Source organism: Eumetopias jubatus, unplaced genomic scaffold (genome assembly GCF_037043125.1).
Source record: "Eumetopias jubatus isolate StellerSeaLion01/CBP00866 unplaced genomic scaffold, mEumJub1_p1.0 scaffold_10, whole genome shotgun sequence".
NCBI classification, from domain to species: domain Eukaryota; kingdom Metazoa; phylum Chordata; class Mammalia; order Carnivora; family Otariidae; genus Eumetopias; species Eumetopias jubatus.
In genome coordinates this window covers 81,795,950-81,811,734 of record NW_028274816.1, presented here as the reverse complement: position 1 = coordinate 81,811,734, position 15,785 = coordinate 81,795,950, and the positions used below count along the sequence as shown (strand labels likewise).

Genomic DNA, 15,785 nt, shown 5'->3' with positions numbered 1-15,785 from the left:
GAGCCGCCGGAGCCGAGCCCCGCCCCGCCTGGCAGCCTACCGCGGGCCCCGGAGACCCCGCCCTCCGCCGCGCTGGGCCAATAGCTTGCGCGCACCTTGCCGAGGGGGCGGGGCAAGACCACGTGGGGCTCCAACCGCTTCCCCCGAGGAGCGCCCGCGTCCGTCTCCGCCCCCGCAGGGCAGTCATTCGAGGACACGCGCGAGACAGTGCAAAGACGTTTAATAACAAAAAGGCCTGCTGAGAGCCCAGGCTCAAAACCACCCCTCTGCCGCAAGCCCAATTCAGAAAAAGTTGCTATAAAGTCACCGTGTTTTAGTAAGCAGCAGTAGAAATAGGCTTGAGGCCCCTGAGACTAGCCCGGTGAAGGAGGAAAGGCAGCCGTGTGCTTCCTCCTGACTGGCCAGTTGTGAAATAACCCGAGTTCTGTTCTCGCACAAAGGCATGGCTGCCACCTCTCTAAGAAGAGGCTGGACAGGCCAGGTGTCCTCCGAAGGCCCATGCTCGAGGCGGCCACAACAGTGCAAGGGGCTCCCGCTAGGACCAAGGGCTAAGCAGTCCTCCCGGGAGGATGCTCACAGGACCAGGGGGCAGTCCTGGCCTTGCCCCTGAATCAGAGTTCCATCATCTGCAAAGTGCCAATTGTTCTTGTCCAGCACCAGGTTACGTTTTCTTTCTTTTTGTGCGTTTAGTGCAGCCCTTGCCAAACCAGCCACCTAGGACGGGGGCTGAGCTAAGTGGTGCACCCCGGTCTCCAGGCGGGGGCTCTTCCCGGCTTCTGCACAGCGATTTCCGTGTGTGGCTCCCTTCTTCACCTGCACGTAGGGGAGTCGCCAGGGAGAAGATGGGGTCCTGCCACCTACCGAAAAGGGAAAGCTAGGTCAGGCATGCCTGGGAGCCTCTGGCGCAACCTGCCCCAGGGCGGGAAAGCTGACTGAGGTCGCCCTGCTTCCCTCCCCCTTGTCTTAACTGTGGCCAGGCTTTGCTTAGTGGCAGATCCACTGTTCCTGAGCTACAGAACAGCTACAAGAGGGGTAAGCTCCCCGAGTAACTCAAAGGTCAGCACTCACACTAGCTCAGCCTCTGCAGAACTCAGTGTCCTTGCTGGTGATGGAGCAGGGCGTGCACACCCAGGATGGGGCAGCAGTAGCCCCAAGAGGGGTGAATCACTAGTAACGCTGGACCCCACCTTTCACTTGTATGGCCAGGGGCAGGTGGACCAGACCCTCTCCCTCTTCCCAGACTGCAAGACTTGATGGGGGCGGGGGGGGGGGGGGGGGAAGGCCAGCTGACTAGGGAGGTGTGGCCTATAGACTACACCATGAAGAGATCATGTGTCTGACTGAGATGTAGAACCACATATTATAAACTTAAGATACAGATAAGCACTGATAAAGAAAATGAGCTATGTAAAAAAAAAAAAAAGTACAGTACACAATAGGCCCACATTACAGAACACCACAAACATAACATACAAGAATTGCCAGGCCCAGAAGGTGAAGGGATCCTTAATTCTTGAACCCTTTGATTAAAAGAAGTTATTGATTTCCCCTATAAGACCCTGAAAATTCACAGAGAAAGAAAGTGTAAACTTTTTACTCAATACATATACCACGTCTAAATTATCACAAATTCTGTATTAAGGTACAGTTTAAGCTTCCCCAAAGTATGCCAGCTCCCCAAACCAAGTGCACCAAGATTCTGTCTGACTGAAGTTGCCGAGACCACGTCCCTTCAAGGCACCTTCCCGTCCAGGCTGTCTTGAGGTAGAAGGGGGACTCTCCAGGTGCACACTGGCACATCCCCTCTCCCTGCAGGGAGTCACACCAGCCAGGGCGCCCTAGCTGATGCCTCAGCCGCTCCCTGCGGGGGCCACCAGGCTGCAGTCACACCTCAGACACCATCTGCAACAACTCAGAGCATTCTCTATGCTCAGTTCACGAGAAAAGACAGACATGGCCCATCCACACAGGGGCAGGAAAAGGGGGGGATGCACCCGTGCCCCCCTCACCTGCTATAGGGGGGAATCTCCAGGCCCAGCTCATCCATGAGGAGCTGCATGACGTCATCACACTTCCCGTGAAGCTTCAGGGCAGCCCAGTCATCCTTTGGGGTCCACTGGGGACAGGGGAAGGCGAGTGAGGACACCTCACTTCCTCCCAATGGCCCTTTCTCAGCCAGACCTCTGTGGCCCATGAGTTCAGGACACCAACGTCCCAGGAACTCTGTTTCTCCTGTTCTAAGGTCCAGATCTAAAGAGGTATCTCCCGGTGCGCAACTCACCTGCAAGTTCACAATGTAGAGCTTGGGCCGCCGGCTGGGGGGCTTGGTCATGCACCAGAGACGAGGATACTTCTTCAGAACCTGTAGGAATGGACGGACAGACAAAAACACCACACACACAATGGGGAATGAAGCTCTAGGAAGCTAGGGTCTAACACTGAACTGGCAAGGGGCTGGCAGGCTCACTCCCCTCCCATTCCATCCGTGGTGCTGTTCACGTACCTTTAAACTGGAACCTAAACATAGGATCGTGTCGGCTTTGCTGGCAGCCTGAGTGGCTGCCTCCCAGTTCAGAGGCTGCCCCAGCGTCCCCCTCTCCCCAAAGTGCACAATGGTGTCCCGGAGCTGGGCCCCGCACTTGTGGCAGGCCCGGCCCGTCTGGTGCCGGTGCAGGGCGGTGCGCTCGGTCACGTCAAACACCCTCACGTACTCCCTGTTGGGAGTGCAGGCTGTACAGACCTGAGGAGAGAGCACTGTGAGCAGGAGCCGATGGCCCGCACAGGCCCCCGAATCCCAGCGGGACCGCTCACTTCAATGTACATGTTCCCATGGAGCTCGGAGATGGCCGTGCGAGGCAGACCACTCCGCAGGTGGAGGCCATCGCAGTTCTGAGACACCACATGCTGCACCTGGACGGGAGACAAGAGCAAGGCAGCAAGGGGGCTGTGGGGGACTGTGTTCAGCAGGGACACCATCCTTAACCCCGCCCAGAGCCCCCAAGTCAGGGGCAACTCCAACCCTGCATGAAGCCTAAAAGGCAAAACGAGAGAGGCAGGCCGGCCCCAGCACAACTTGGGAGGGCCCTCGGTGGGAAGGGCCCCAGGCTGCCCACAACAGCTCTGAAGCACTTGGTGAGCTAGGAGGGCAGGTGTTTGCTCTCAGCTGGGAAGGGCCCAGACTGACACTCTCTTGGCTCATTAGGTTTCAAGTCACCGAAGGACCGGGAGGATGGATCCTTCCCCACTTGGCTGAAAGTACTCAGCAGAGGGTCCCCAAAGGTTTCCCATGAGCTTCCCCTTTATCTAGGTGGCTTCTGAGATCTGTGTGGACAATGTGATAGAAACACAGGGGAGAAAGAGCCACCAGCAGCTCTGGGCCTGAGGCAGACCCTATACATGATTCCTGAAAGACACTCAAGCCAGGAGTCTAAAACACTGGGTAAGCGCTCATCCCACGGGTCCAATGGCTGACAGAGACACGATGCAGTTGCTATTTGGGCACGAAGGTGGCCCTCCAGGTTCTGCATCAGGCACCCAGCAAGTATACTTGCTAGCCACATACTTGCTAGCTGCACCAGGTTCTTACCAGCTTTTGCTCGTGTAGGCGGGCGATGCTCATGTGGGTGAGGGTTGGCTCAGCCTCACTCAGGTCAGCAGCACTGCCAGGTGGAAGGGAAGCACAGGTGTGGGGAGCTGTGAGGGCAGGCCCATGCTGCCTCTGCTCGACTGAGTGGGAAGGCTGCCCTGGGCTGCTTACCTAACGCTTCTCCCTTTCTGAAGCAGTGTCCACACTCCATTAGGGCCCCGGTAATCTGGAATAGAGGCTGCCTGCACATTCAGAAAGAAAATAAACCCAGTGACAATGCATCACTGTAGGAACTGGCAAAATTCGCAAGAGTGAAAAGCAAACTTTTCTCTTAACGTGTTCCAGGCTTGTCTGTGCACTGGCCTCTATTCATTCCAGAGACCCAGCGCTTCCTAGTGCAACCTGCCTAAACCCACACAGGGCGGCTCCTTCCCTCTGCTCAGACCCCTGCTCCCACCTGGTCTAGCTCATCCCTCCAGGTTCCAAGGAGTCCTAACGCCTCTGGGAACCTCTCCAGCACAGAGTACAACCTGGGCTCTGCAGCCACACCTGTCCTCTAAACCGAGGGAGAGGACCGGTCAGGCTCATCTGTGGGTCTCCAGGGCCTAGCCAGTGCTCCGGGAAAGTTTAGTAGATGGTGAAACCCCAGGTAGGAGCACTCATCCGTCCCGATTCTTACATCTGGATAGTGTTTCCTGCCCTGCCTTCACAAAGATAAATACCAACGAATTTCTCTAGTTCTCAACCCAGTGAAATAAAGTCACCATGAGAGAAGACAGAAGGTGTGCCAGGATCAAGGAGTCTTGTGTTCCCCAGGCTGTGAGTGACCTGCCTTCTGGGGAGCCCTGTCTCCTCCCCGTAGCTTAAGCTCAGAAAAATGCCCACCCTGGACAGTGTGGTTCTGAATCACATTGAAGAGGAATGTCAGAAATGAGAACGGTAATGCTCAGAGCAAACTACAGAGCAGCACTCCCACAGATGACAGGAACACACATGTGACTGCAAGAAGGAGACCCCACTACCAGGGCTCCAGGGTCTGCAAGTCAGGGTAGTCAGTGCCCCTTACACAATCTCACTGCTGGGCCTCTGAGCTCATCCCTGTTTGGAGGGTCTTACTCTCACCCTTGCCTATAAAACCTTACTCAGCTTTCAAGGCCTGGCCTCAATGCTGCTTTGCACAACAAGCAACTGGATGGCTTTCACAGCTCTGAGGGGGTGTGCGCGCATCTCCCCTCTAGCAACCTAGCACAGCCAGCTTTACCTTAGCTATCTGCTGACATGCCATATCCTCATCACTGACGGGCTTCCTGAGGACAGAAATCCTCAGGGTTCACCTCTGCTGGCCTACGTGTGAGTCGCACTCAACACGCACTCAATGAGCAGACAAATGGCACTCTCAAAGCTGACCATATTCCATGGTCCAAGACAGCCTCTCAATAAAACGTGCCCAAACCCAACGCATTTCTCTCCTTCACCGGGTGTACTCTACTTCTTACTGCCTTGCTTTCTACTTACTTTCTTTCAACGTTTAGAAAACACAACGAATGAGGAATCAGGAGACAGTTCTGCGCTTAGCTCTGCCCACATAATCTTGGGATAGTGATGAACCGTTTTGACTTCAAATGAGGAGGTGCCCACGAACACTGAGGTATTATGTCCTGTTTTATCCCTCTTCCTTTCTTGTTTCTAAATATGTATCACAAAAACTGCAAACATTTAAAAAGTTGGCAGTTTCAAACCCCACCGAAGTTTCCAGCGGAGTCATTTCGAGTTTCTCTAAGAAAGAATATTTGGGGGCGGGGGAGGGCGCCTGGGTGGCCGGGTCCGTTAAGCCTCAGACTCTCGGTTTCAGCTGAGGTCCTGATCTCAGGGTGGTGGGATCGAGCCCCGCCTGGCGTGGGGCCCCGCACTCAGCGGGCAGTCTGCTTGAGAGTGTGCTCCGTGCACGCACTCTGTCTCTCTAATAAATAAATAAGTCTTAAAAAGAGAAGAGAGAAGAAAAGAAAAAAAAAAAAAAGAGACGATTAGACCAGCGGGGCGCCTGGCCGGGTCAGCCGGAAGAGCGTGAGACTCTCGGTCTCAGGGTCGTGAGTTCCAGCCCCACATCGGCTGCAGAAATGACTTTTAAAAATAAATTAACTTGCAGAAAGAACATCAGGACTGTTTGTAAAGGCAGTTTTTTGCGAGTCAGTACTGACAGAAGGCTCCGCTCGGTCCTGGGGCGAGTCACCCAGAAGGGGGCGCCCCACACCCGCCCCTTGCGCCCGCGGTCCGCCGGGGAGCCGAGCCGGGGGCGCGGCCGCCCTACCGTGCTGATCCCTGCGCCGGTGTAGACCACCAGGTACTTGGCGTTTCGGACAGCGCCGGCCAGCTCCCGGACTTTCCTCCGCAGCTCCTCCGGGTCGTCGCACACCTGCCGAGACGCCGAGGCCGGTCCTAAGCCCCGCCCCCGCCCCCGCCCGGCGAGAGGCCCGGCCCCGGGGGTCCGCGGACCGAGCCCCGCACCGACCGAGCCCTGGGCGCGCCGCAAGACTCGCCTCCTCCTGCCGCCGCTTCAGGCCCTCGCGCCGCCTGCTCCGGCCCTGCAGCTCGGTCACCAGGTCCTCGCTCTCGGCCAGGAGCCGGCCCTCCTCGGCGCTGCGCTCGGCCGCCGCTTTCCTCAGGATGCGCGACACCTGCGGGCGCGGGGCGGGCGGTGAGGGCCGCGCGGGCCGGGGGCGCGGCGCGGGGCGGGCGGCGGCGTACCTGGCGGAGGCGCTCCCGCTGCTGCTCCTCCCGCAGCCTCCGGACCCGCTCCGCCGCCTTGCGCTCCGAGCGGCTGGGACCCCCGGCTGCCATCGCTCCCGGGAGATCCGCGCTTCCGCTTCCGCCTCCCGGCAGGCCGCGCACCAGCGCATGCGCGCGAGGCCCGCCCCGCCCTTCCGGCCCCGCCTGCGCAGCGCGCAAAGGAAGCACCTGACAGTCTCTTTAAAAGGTGTTTATTGATCATATACAAAATAAAGAAAACCTTATATATCACAAACATACACTATGTACAGCAATAAATACCCGGGGTCCGGCCCAGTGCCGCCCCCCTGGACAATAATTTAGCAATAAATACTGCACAGGGCAGGGTGGGCACTGAGGCCGAGGCCCGCCCCAGGGAGGCCCCTCCTCACCTGGATCTTCATCAACCCCTGCCACAGCCCCGGCAGGTCCCAGGGAACCGCCACATCCCCCTGGTTTCAGCCCTAGGCAGGACAGGCAGGGTCTGATCAACTCTGCTTGGACCCAGCCGCTCAGCGCCAGGAGAGCACCAGAGCTGGACACACTGGACAGCCCTTGTCCTGTTGCCCTAAGATGCCAGGAGAAGGCTTTCTGTACCCACTCCCGTTTGGTTAAAGGCTTCAGGGAGTAGCAAACTGAGGGGATGGGGAGAAGGGAGGGGCTGGGACACAAGGTTGCTGGAGGGGCTGTCCCCTCGCAGTTCATCGGGGGCACACTCTCCTACACTCCAGCTCGGGCTCGCCAGACACCCACGCACCAAGGCGCTGCTCCAGCCTGGGGTGGAAACGTGCGTGACTGGCCCAAAGGTACGGCACACGCTCAAAACACACAGGCCCGAAGCGGGACAGGCCATACCCCTGCCTCTGTGTGTCTTCCACCTCTCCCCACCTGCTCCCAAACTAGACAGCCAACAGGAACGCAATAACGCGCCAAAAAGAATTAGTCAGTGGCTTCTGGGGGGAAAAAAATCGTTACTGTGTTGGTTCCTTTCACCAAACCACAGCCTAAAAAAGTAACTTACAAGATCCCGGAGCGGAAATGGTGCTGCAGAGGCTGTGGCTTGGGCTTCCCAGCTGTGGACGGGAGCTTTAGCCAACTGGCCACCTCAGAGAGGGAGGCAACGGGGACAGGAGGGGGCTTGACCACCTGTCCCAAAGCAGGCTGCAGCCGATCAGAGCCGTGGGCTCAGGCACCGACCACAGGGGCTGCTGCTGACGGTCAGAGTTGCACACACAGACCAGAAGCGCGGACCAAGAGCAGAAGAGCCTCCAGGGGAGACCCGGCATCCGGCAGAAACCAGCACCCCACACAGCTGAGCAGCCGTGTCTTCTCACCTGTACAAACAGCAGTGCCACCGAGAGTGGCAGCAGCCAGGGCCTCAGCGAAGTCTCCCTGGGGTCATACTCAGGGCAGGAGCTGACCTGCTCCCACAGGGTTCTCCTCTGAAATCTGAGTGTCCGTGTTGGGATAAGGGAGGAGTGGAGGGCAAGGGCGAGATGGGAAGGAAGGTGCACACCACGGTTTACTTAGCGGGCAAGTTTGGGAGACTTGGCTTCAGCCAAAGCCCTCGATTTACTGTGTCAGAAAAGCCGAGGAGAAAAAGAACACAACACCCTCACAGTAGGAAAACTGAATTAACAAGAATCAGAAAGACACCAAACCAGTCACGTGTGGACACAGGCTCTACTGTCAAGAAACCAAGGTGAAGGGGGAAAGGGGCAGAGTGCAGAGCGGCCCCGTGGGGCCGGCTTGATGGGAACGGGATGTTCCCCCAAACCCAAGGAACAGCTGCTCCAAATCCAAAGACCTTGAAAGGAAGCATGGCCTCACTAACTCCAGAAGCTTCTTCTATTACCTCAGCCAGACCTGCAATTTCTCTTCTACCTGTGCCCACCCTCCAACTCGCCTCTCACCTTCCAAACCTGCCTCCTTCCTCTGCTCTCCAGGTCTCCAGCCTGGCAGATGGCCGACTACCTCCCAGCCAGCACCAAAGTGGGGACCATAATTAATGGATACGGAGGGCACGGGCTTCTCCCCCTCTTCAGAGATTCTTACAATGCGATTCCAACTCAGTGCTGCTACAACCAACATCAACAACTTTCATCTAGACCCTAGGTAGACAAAGCCACACAGCAGGGAGGGGCAGGAAGCCACTAAGTATTGAGAGTCAACGGTCAAAATCTCCACTGCAGGCTGACCCGGCACAACCAGGAACGACGGGGCATCTAGGGCCAAGAGAAGCCATCCACATGACAGGAGCATGTCCCCGCTCCTATCCCATGGGTACCCTGGAGATGAAAACCCCGCTGCCCACGAAGTTATACCCTGCCAGGCCGCACTGAGTTTCTTTTCACCAGCCCACACGTCTGTGCTTTACAGGGTTCAGGGCCCCCAGAGAAGCCAACCAGCGACCTCCAGGAGAAGGTCTGGAGGCTGAGGCCCATGTGGCCAGAGACAGGGCAGTAGCCTCTTGAGGGCTGGCACTGCAGGCAGCTCCTGTCTCATGCCTAGGAGGAGCTTCCGGAGCCAAGTCTGGAAGACTAGCTGCCTCTGCCGAGGGGCCCTGGGGAGGTGGGCTCAGCCGTGGAGAGAAGCACCTCCACGAGCTGAGCAGTGTATCCCTGGAAGACACAGATCCCAAAGGGAGGCGACAGGAGGCCCAAAGCCAAGAGGTGGAGCATGTTCAGGGCAAGGTGAGGGACAGGACCTGGCCCTGTAGACCACAGCCTTTGTTTGGCACTGGTGGAGACCCCCCACCCCGGCCCTCAGGAAGGGAGAAGGGGCCACCCCAGACGCGCCCCAAAACCACCTGGCTTTGCTTGGGAAGCATTCCTTCACGGCATGGAAGCACTGCTGGGGTAAGTGGGCAGCAGGCCTGGAAACTCCCACATGGGCCTTGGGGTTCCCCTGATGAGGCCCACGTGAAGCCCATAGGAACAAAGCTGGGGTCAGCGGCCAGAGCCCACACGTGTTGACTAGAGGCCAAAAGGAAGACACCTGGGGGCACCTAGTGACTCTGTGGTCCCTGCAAGTCTGCCAGCCATGGCCAGAGGCCGTGGGCACGGAAGCAGTGGGGGGGGGGGGGCGGTGCTCTGGGATGGCCCCTCGTTTCACCTGCCCTGCCACTGGATCAGCCCAAGCCTTACACAGACATGCGAAGCCAAGGCTGTGCAGAGGTGAGAGCGGCAGAGCCCCGTTATCTGATCCTCTGGGGTCCTGGGTCAGGCACCGAGGCAGAAGGGGCTGGGCTGTTGGGCAGACCCCCAAGCTCTGCTGGAGCAGGCGCTGCCCAGCACCCCAGTCCAGGCCCAGCAAGCCAGCAGAAGCAAAAACACAGCCAAATCCAAAAAACGAACACGGGATTAACAGACACAAGAAGTGACACCCACAGGTCAAAGGTCACCAGAAGCACCAGCACGTGACGCGGCACAAGACCAGGCACAGACGACACCACGGCACCGGCAAGAGACGGAAGCAGGAAGGGCAAAGGAGTAAGTCACTTTCGGTACAATTGCAAAAGAGATAGCAAAGGGCGCCGGGACGCGCCCTGTGGTCGCTCACGGCTTGGCTTTTTTTTTTTTTTTTTTTGTCTTTTTTAAAACTAAGTTTTATAAATAACGTCTGATAACTCTGTGTATATAAAAACTAAACTCCAACAGCCACAAAGACTTGTCCATAAGTTTACAAGAAAGGGATTTTTTTGTTTGTTTGCTTTTTTCTTTTGTTAAACTAGCAAAGTTTCTATTATACTTTCTTTCCTCGTCCATACATACGGTCAAATGTTCTTGCTTGCTTTTTTTTTTTTTAAAAAGACAGTTTTATAAATACTCTGCAGCTCTTTTTTCTTTAGCTTTTAAACATATAATTTAATAACTTCGTAAAAGGAACTCCTCTCTTTTAAATAAAGGGCTATGTAACCACACAAACAGGTCATGTAAACAGTGACACGGGACCCATCGCAGGACACTGGACACACCCTTCACGTATGCTCACAACCTGTGATTTGGTCTTGTTCAGTGCAATGCGTCGGGCTCGAGCGCCGCGGCCCCTGGCCCAAAGCCACGGAACGCCCCATCCCTCCCAGCGCCTGTAGCGCCCAGGCTGGCGGCCCGCCCATCCCGGGCCCTCGAGGACACCCTACTCGTCGGAGCAGAGCCCATCTACGCCCGCTGGCCGCACTGAACCACAGCCCGCTGCCAGCCAGCAGCTGTCAGGGCCTGGGGGCCACCTGGGGGCGGACAGCAGCCCCTCCTGCCCCGCAGCCCTCCCTGCTCCGACACACGCGCCCCCCGCGCTCGCTCGGTCTTTCTCTGTTCCCACAGGGCCAACTCTGGACGCCAAGCCCGCACGGCCTTAGTACAAGGGGGACTGGGGCAACCGCACGTCACCGCCGAACTGACCAATCCCAACGTACAAAACACGATGACAACGACGAGATCAAAGGGGCTCAGCCCAGCGCCCCTGGGGTGCAGGTTGTGCTTTGCAGGGAAGGGAGGAGGCAGGAGAGGAAGAAGAGGAGAGGAGAAAGAAGGGGACAGGGCTGCCAAACTCGCCATGCGCCTAACGGCCCCTTGCAGACCCGCCCAGGCAAGCGCGCGTCCCTACGACCGGGCGTCCGTCTTGGACTTTACTATTGTGATGACGCTGGTGGCGGCCACCTTGCCAGGGACGAGGGGCCCCAAGCCGGCAGCGAGGGGGCCCCGAGCCGGCGCCACGGGGCTGCGGGCCACGGTCCTGGCGAAGTTCTGCAGGGCCTCGTACTTGGAGCGCAGCGCGTCGAGCTCCAGCTTCATGCTCGCGTTCTCCGAGGCGAGCTTCTCCACCTCCTGCTGCAGCTCCGCCTTCTGCTTCTCCAGCTCCTCTTTTTGCGTCACCCGCTTGACGCGGCAGCTGGCGGCGTAGCCGCGGTTCTTGAGCGTGCGCCGCCGCTGCTTCAGCTGGATGATCTCCTCCTTGGACAAGCCCCGCAGGTGCTGGTTCAGCTCCCGCACCGACATGGTCACCAGCTCCTCATCAGTCAGGCTGGTGCCATTCTCGCCCGGCTCCCGCTTCACCTGCGGGTAGGACAGTGCACGAGGTCAAGGCTCGGGGGGACTGCCCACCTTGTGGCCCGCCGCCCGCCCCACCCCTCAAGGCGCCGCCCACTCCGGCCGCTCACCTTCAAGGCCTTGTTTCCTTTATTGGGGGTCGTCATAACCCGGGGGCACAGCAAGCAGGCACTCTGCGAGACAGGGAGCAGAGGTCAGGACCCTGGAGACCACTCCCCTCTCCCTCTACAGGCCACAAAGAGCCTGGGGAAGGGGCCCAGCCCCCAGCCTCGCCTCTCATCTCACCATTCCCAATACCTGGCCCTGAGGACCACCTGCCACCCTTCGGCTAGGCTGCTCCCTGTCCGCCTGTCCCTAGGGAACCCAGTGGGTCTGAGGGGGGAAGGGGAACGGAAGGGCTGTTAGAAAGGCAGAGACCAGAAAAGGGCCTTGGGAAGGGATGAGAGGGATGCAGGAAGGGCCAGCCTAGAAGGAAGCTGGGAGCTTTAAAAATAACCCCAGTGTGCGCCCCGGAGCATGGCTGTTCCTGGCGAGTCACGCTGACTCAGCACATTGCTCCCGCTCCCGCTCCCTCACCAGCCTGGCCTGGCACTCCCCAAGGCTGCCAGCCAACACAGCCCCAGGGGACCCACAGCCTAAACAGAGCACTGCTAGGGCCAGGAAGGCCGGCCTGGCCAACAGCAGGTGAGGGCTGGGGCCAGTGAGCCTGCACCTGCCTACTCCAGGGCCCTACCTCCTATGGCCACCTCCCCTTAGCTGGCCCTGTCCCCACGAAGGCTTAGGGGCCAGTGGGGACTCAGGCCAAGAGGAGGATGCAGGAGAGTCCTGATTCTCCCACAAACTTTTCACTTTGAAGAGCTCAACTGTTTTCAGCATTGGTGGAAGCCCCACCCCCAAGGTAGCAGGCACCCCAGCAGAGGCCAGGCTCAGCCCACCTCCGTGGCTGATGGAGCAACCTTCCTGTGGCTTTGGATTGCGGCATTTTGTGCCCCTGCCCCACCCCATCCACGCTATTTCCTAAGAGTGCCGGGTTGGCCACCCAGGGGGCCTGCTCAGCCCCATCCTGTCCCCCCCCGCGCCCCCGGCCCCAGCCAGGGGTCACTGCCCACAGCGCAGGGAACAGCAACAAAAGGGCCTGGGGAGGGGTGGACCAAAGGGCCCCCTCACACCCATTCAGTTGCCCTTCCCACACCGGGCCCTCACTGTCTGCTTTCTCAAGCCCTGCCACGGGCATTTCTGCGCACCTAATCCTGCAATTCTGACTCAGCCAGCCCCCACCAAACCCTTAGGCAAGGACACTCCCTTTCAGCCCCCTACTTTCCAGGTTAGGCGCAGAAAGGTAAATGGCTGGAGGAAAAGTCGGACCACGGCCTCCCTGCTGCAGGAGGTCATAAGCGCTGCAGGCAATTCTGGGCTGGGGGGCCTTCTGACCCTCACTGGGGAGATAAAGCACGGGTTAGGGAGGTGGAGGTGCAAGGTGGCTCCAGGGTAGAGCCGCCACTTGACCTAGCCTCGCCCCGGAGGCGCCTCACCACAGCCAGCCAGGTCACCCAAGGCTCTCATGCAGGCCCTGAGGCTGGAGTCCCATGGCTGTTCCGGAGCAGAGGGTGGAGAAGACAGTAGCTGGAGATCAGAAGATCCTCAGGGCCCCAAATGCACCCTGGGGGCCAGGATTTCGCGGCCGAGCTGGAGGGGCGCCCCAGCCTCGAGTCTGAGTCGGGGTGCAGGGACACTCCTATGGGTCCTTCCATTGTCAGCCCAAAGGAGAAGTCCTGGCACCAGCTCTGCCCGCCAGCCATCCTCCCTCCTCCATCCCTGAATGCTGAGCACAACGGCGACTTCCTGAAGAGATCACACACAAAAGTGCCGAGCGTGGCGGCTGGGAGCTGAAAAGTGCCTCCTCGACAGATTTCACCCTCTGCAGAAGGCCTGAACTCAGCACAAGTGCAGCCACTCGCCTCCTAATCAAAGGTGTAGTGTGAGTGTGTGTGAGTGTGTGTGTGCGTGGGCGCGCGTGCATGCGGGGGGGGGGGGCAGGGCTCAGCAGAGCCAGGGCTTCAGCCTCCTGACCTGGCCTCTGCCCACCTGGGAACACACACAGATGTGACAGTGATAGCCTTTGGGGATGGACTGAGAGAGACAGCTCAGGGCACCTCTAGAAGGCAGAAGCAGGGTATCCAGGAGGCAGGATTAAGGAAAAGCTTCCTGTTCTCGCAGTCCCAAAGACCGGTCCAGAGCTGGGGCCCAGTCATCCTTTCCCGCTCACCTTCCCCAGAGGCTGAGCCACACTAGTAGAGAAGGCATGGACAGCCCCACGGGCCTGAAATCACCAAGGTACCCTGGGCCACCCCCTCAGGCTGACAGCCAGCTGGGAAGGGAAAACAGGTTCGGACAGCTCCATCCCCTAACCTGGGCCCAGACTCTAGGCTGTGGACACTTGGCAAGAGGCAAGACAGTCAGCCCCTGCTCCTTCTCCTGGCCTGCAAACTCTAGCGGCCAAACCTCCCAAACAGCATAGCCCCAACCTAGCCTGACCTTCCTCCCACCCTGCCCTTCAGAACCACCTCCTGCAAAATCCCTCAGCCACGGAAAGCCGTTCTGAAAAAAGTCGAAAACTTAATTTCCACCTAAGAATAAATGAGAAGACTTAAACAAGTACCCCCTTCAGGAATCTGCACTTTCCTAAGATATAAAATTCCAGCCAAAAGATCAGCTGAAGTGTTAAACATCTGGCATCTACAAGCCCAAGGCTAAGTATCTATGAGAGCGTGTGTGTGCTGGGGGGAAGGGGTGCCCCCGAAGGCAAACCACAAGGCCAGCCTGACCTAGCCACGAACCCCTAGGCAAGAATGGTCAGCTCTGGTCGAGACAAAACACCCTACTCCTGGAGTCCAGGAACCACCCACACATTCAGGAAAGGTAGCTCAGGCCACACCACCCTCAGGCTGTCACCCCCGAGAGGCCCGACACCCACCAAGGCCACAGTCCTTGCTAACACCCACACAGCACAGAGCCCCAACCTCAAGTGGGACAACTCTAGGGTGATTGCGAACTGCATTATTCTGCTCCATGCCTTCCACACCAGCCCACCAGCCATGCCCCAAAGGCCAGGCACCCTCAAAGCCACCGCCACCTACAGCTTTGCCCCATACCCCAAGGCCAGGCGGCAAAAGGGGCAGGGCCTGCTCACCAGACACCTCACTCCCCAGATGTCAAAGTCCTGCTGCTTCGGCTCATTGGCAGTTTCCTGGTAGAGCTGCACCTGCTTCCCCTGCCCTGTCCACTGTCCTCCAGGACTTGAGTACAGGCACCCCTTTTTCTCCCACTGACTCCCTCTCTGGCCGGGGTGTATCCCTCTCTTCCCCGCCCAGGGGCTGCCCAGCCTAGCCAACCAGACCAGTCACAGGGAAAGCCTGCTTCCCAGTCTGGCAAGCACGGCCTCCCTAAGCTCCTCCCCTCCTCTCACTCAGAGAACTATTTCCCAGTTTGGGGAACTGTCCCAGACGCTGGTCAGGGACCCACTGCCTAAGAAGACATGCCTGGGACGGGACGGGCAGGCCAGGGGCTTCACATTCTGCCCGGAAAGAAAACCTGCACCAAGGCCCCTCCACCTTCTCCTCACCCACCCTGCCTTCAACTCACATACCAGCCCAAACTTGAACCTCTGCCCCAGTCCCTGGGCCTGGCCCCTTCCTCAGTTTCCCTCCTACTCTTATCTCCCGGCCTTTCGGACCCCAGGCCCCTAGCTCAAATCCCCCCGCCCCAGACATCAGAATGAGCATCGAGTGACCTCATGCTGATGACTCAGCAAGTCTCCTTCTGGGCTCTGGCACGCGTGTGTCGGAGCGAAGCCGGCGCGAGCAGGGTCTTCCGGGCCCCGCCACGTGCCGCCCCCTCCCCCCCCCCCAGGCCCGCCGAGGACCCCTGCGCCCGGGGAGGCGGACACAGACACCTGATGAATCAGCAGCTAGAGCCGGGGCCCCGAGGCTCTTCCGCGGAGCCCTAGGCGCCCCGCTCGACCCCACCCTTTCCTCCCGCCACCACGGCCGCCCCTCCCACCAGGATGCCCGGGGCTCCGCCGAGAGAGCCCCGCGTACGCCCCGCCCCGCCCTCCTCCGTCCCCCGCGACCCACCCCCAGCGTCTCCGGCGCAAGGGCCAGGAGCTGCTCCTGACCCGCGGGGAAACCGAGGCACGGGCCGCCAGGAGGGCGCAGGGCAAACCCAAAGCCAGGAGCGCGCAGCCCGCGCCCCTCCCCGGCCCGCCAGGAGGAGCCGCGGCCCCGCCCGCCCCCCCCCCCGGGCCCAGAGCCCCCCTGCCCGCCGCCCGCCCGGCCCGCCGCCGCACTCACCCACCACACTGCGGGCCCGGGCGGGCCGAGGCCGGG

The 15,785-nt window shown here is 59.3% G+C and overlaps 2 protein-coding genes across 13 annotated transcripts; both read right to left on the bottom strand.

Moving 5' to 3' along the window:
* Positions 1-203: 203 nt before the first annotated feature.
* Positions 204-6,517, bottom strand: SIRT7 (sirtuin 7). 3 transcript variants are annotated; one of them, XR_003610700.2, is made up of 11 exons: positions 6,332-6,517; positions 6,124-6,261; positions 5,895-5,999; positions 3,758-3,828; positions 3,587-3,659; positions 2,812-2,910; positions 2,504-2,740; positions 2,282-2,362; positions 2,010-2,116; positions 1,474-1,559; positions 739-857 (listed from the first exon to the last, which is right to left on the bottom strand). XR_003610700.2 is itself a non-coding variant. In XM_028112372.2 (10 exons), exons 1-10 carry the CDS (start codon positions 6,422-6,424, stop codon positions 662-664), a joined length of 1,200 nt encoding a protein of 399 aa, XP_027968173.1. In that variant the 5' UTR covers positions 6,425-6,473; the 3' UTR covers positions 204-661. The 3 variants fall into 3 exon arrangements, 2 of the variants coding, with proteins under 2 accessions (XP_027968173.1, XP_027968174.1); XM_028112372.2 differs by lacking the exon at positions 1,474-1,559 and having other exon boundaries at positions 204-857; positions 6,332-6,473; XM_028112373.1 differs by lacking the exons at positions 739-857; positions 1,474-1,559 and adding an exon at positions 1,617-1,902.
* Positions 6,518-6,547: 30 nt separating this feature from the next.
* Positions 6,548-15,785, bottom strand: MAFG (MAF bZIP transcription factor G). Of its 10 annotated transcripts, none has more exons than XM_028112377.2 (3): positions 15,750-15,785; positions 11,511-11,573; positions 6,548-11,406 (listed from the first exon to the last, which is right to left on the bottom strand). In XM_028112377.2, exons 2-3 carry the CDS (start codon positions 11,544-11,546, stop codon positions 10,954-10,956), a joined length of 489 nt encoding a protein of 162 aa, XP_027968178.1. In that variant the 5' UTR covers positions 11,547-11,573; positions 15,750-15,785; the 3' UTR covers positions 6,548-10,953. The 10 variants fall into 10 exon arrangements, with proteins under 10 accessions (XP_027968178.1, XP_087884216.1, XP_027968181.1 ...); XM_088028090.1 differs by having other exon boundaries at positions 15,754-15,774; XM_028112380.2 differs by lacking the exon at positions 15,750-15,785 and adding an exon at positions 15,191-15,259.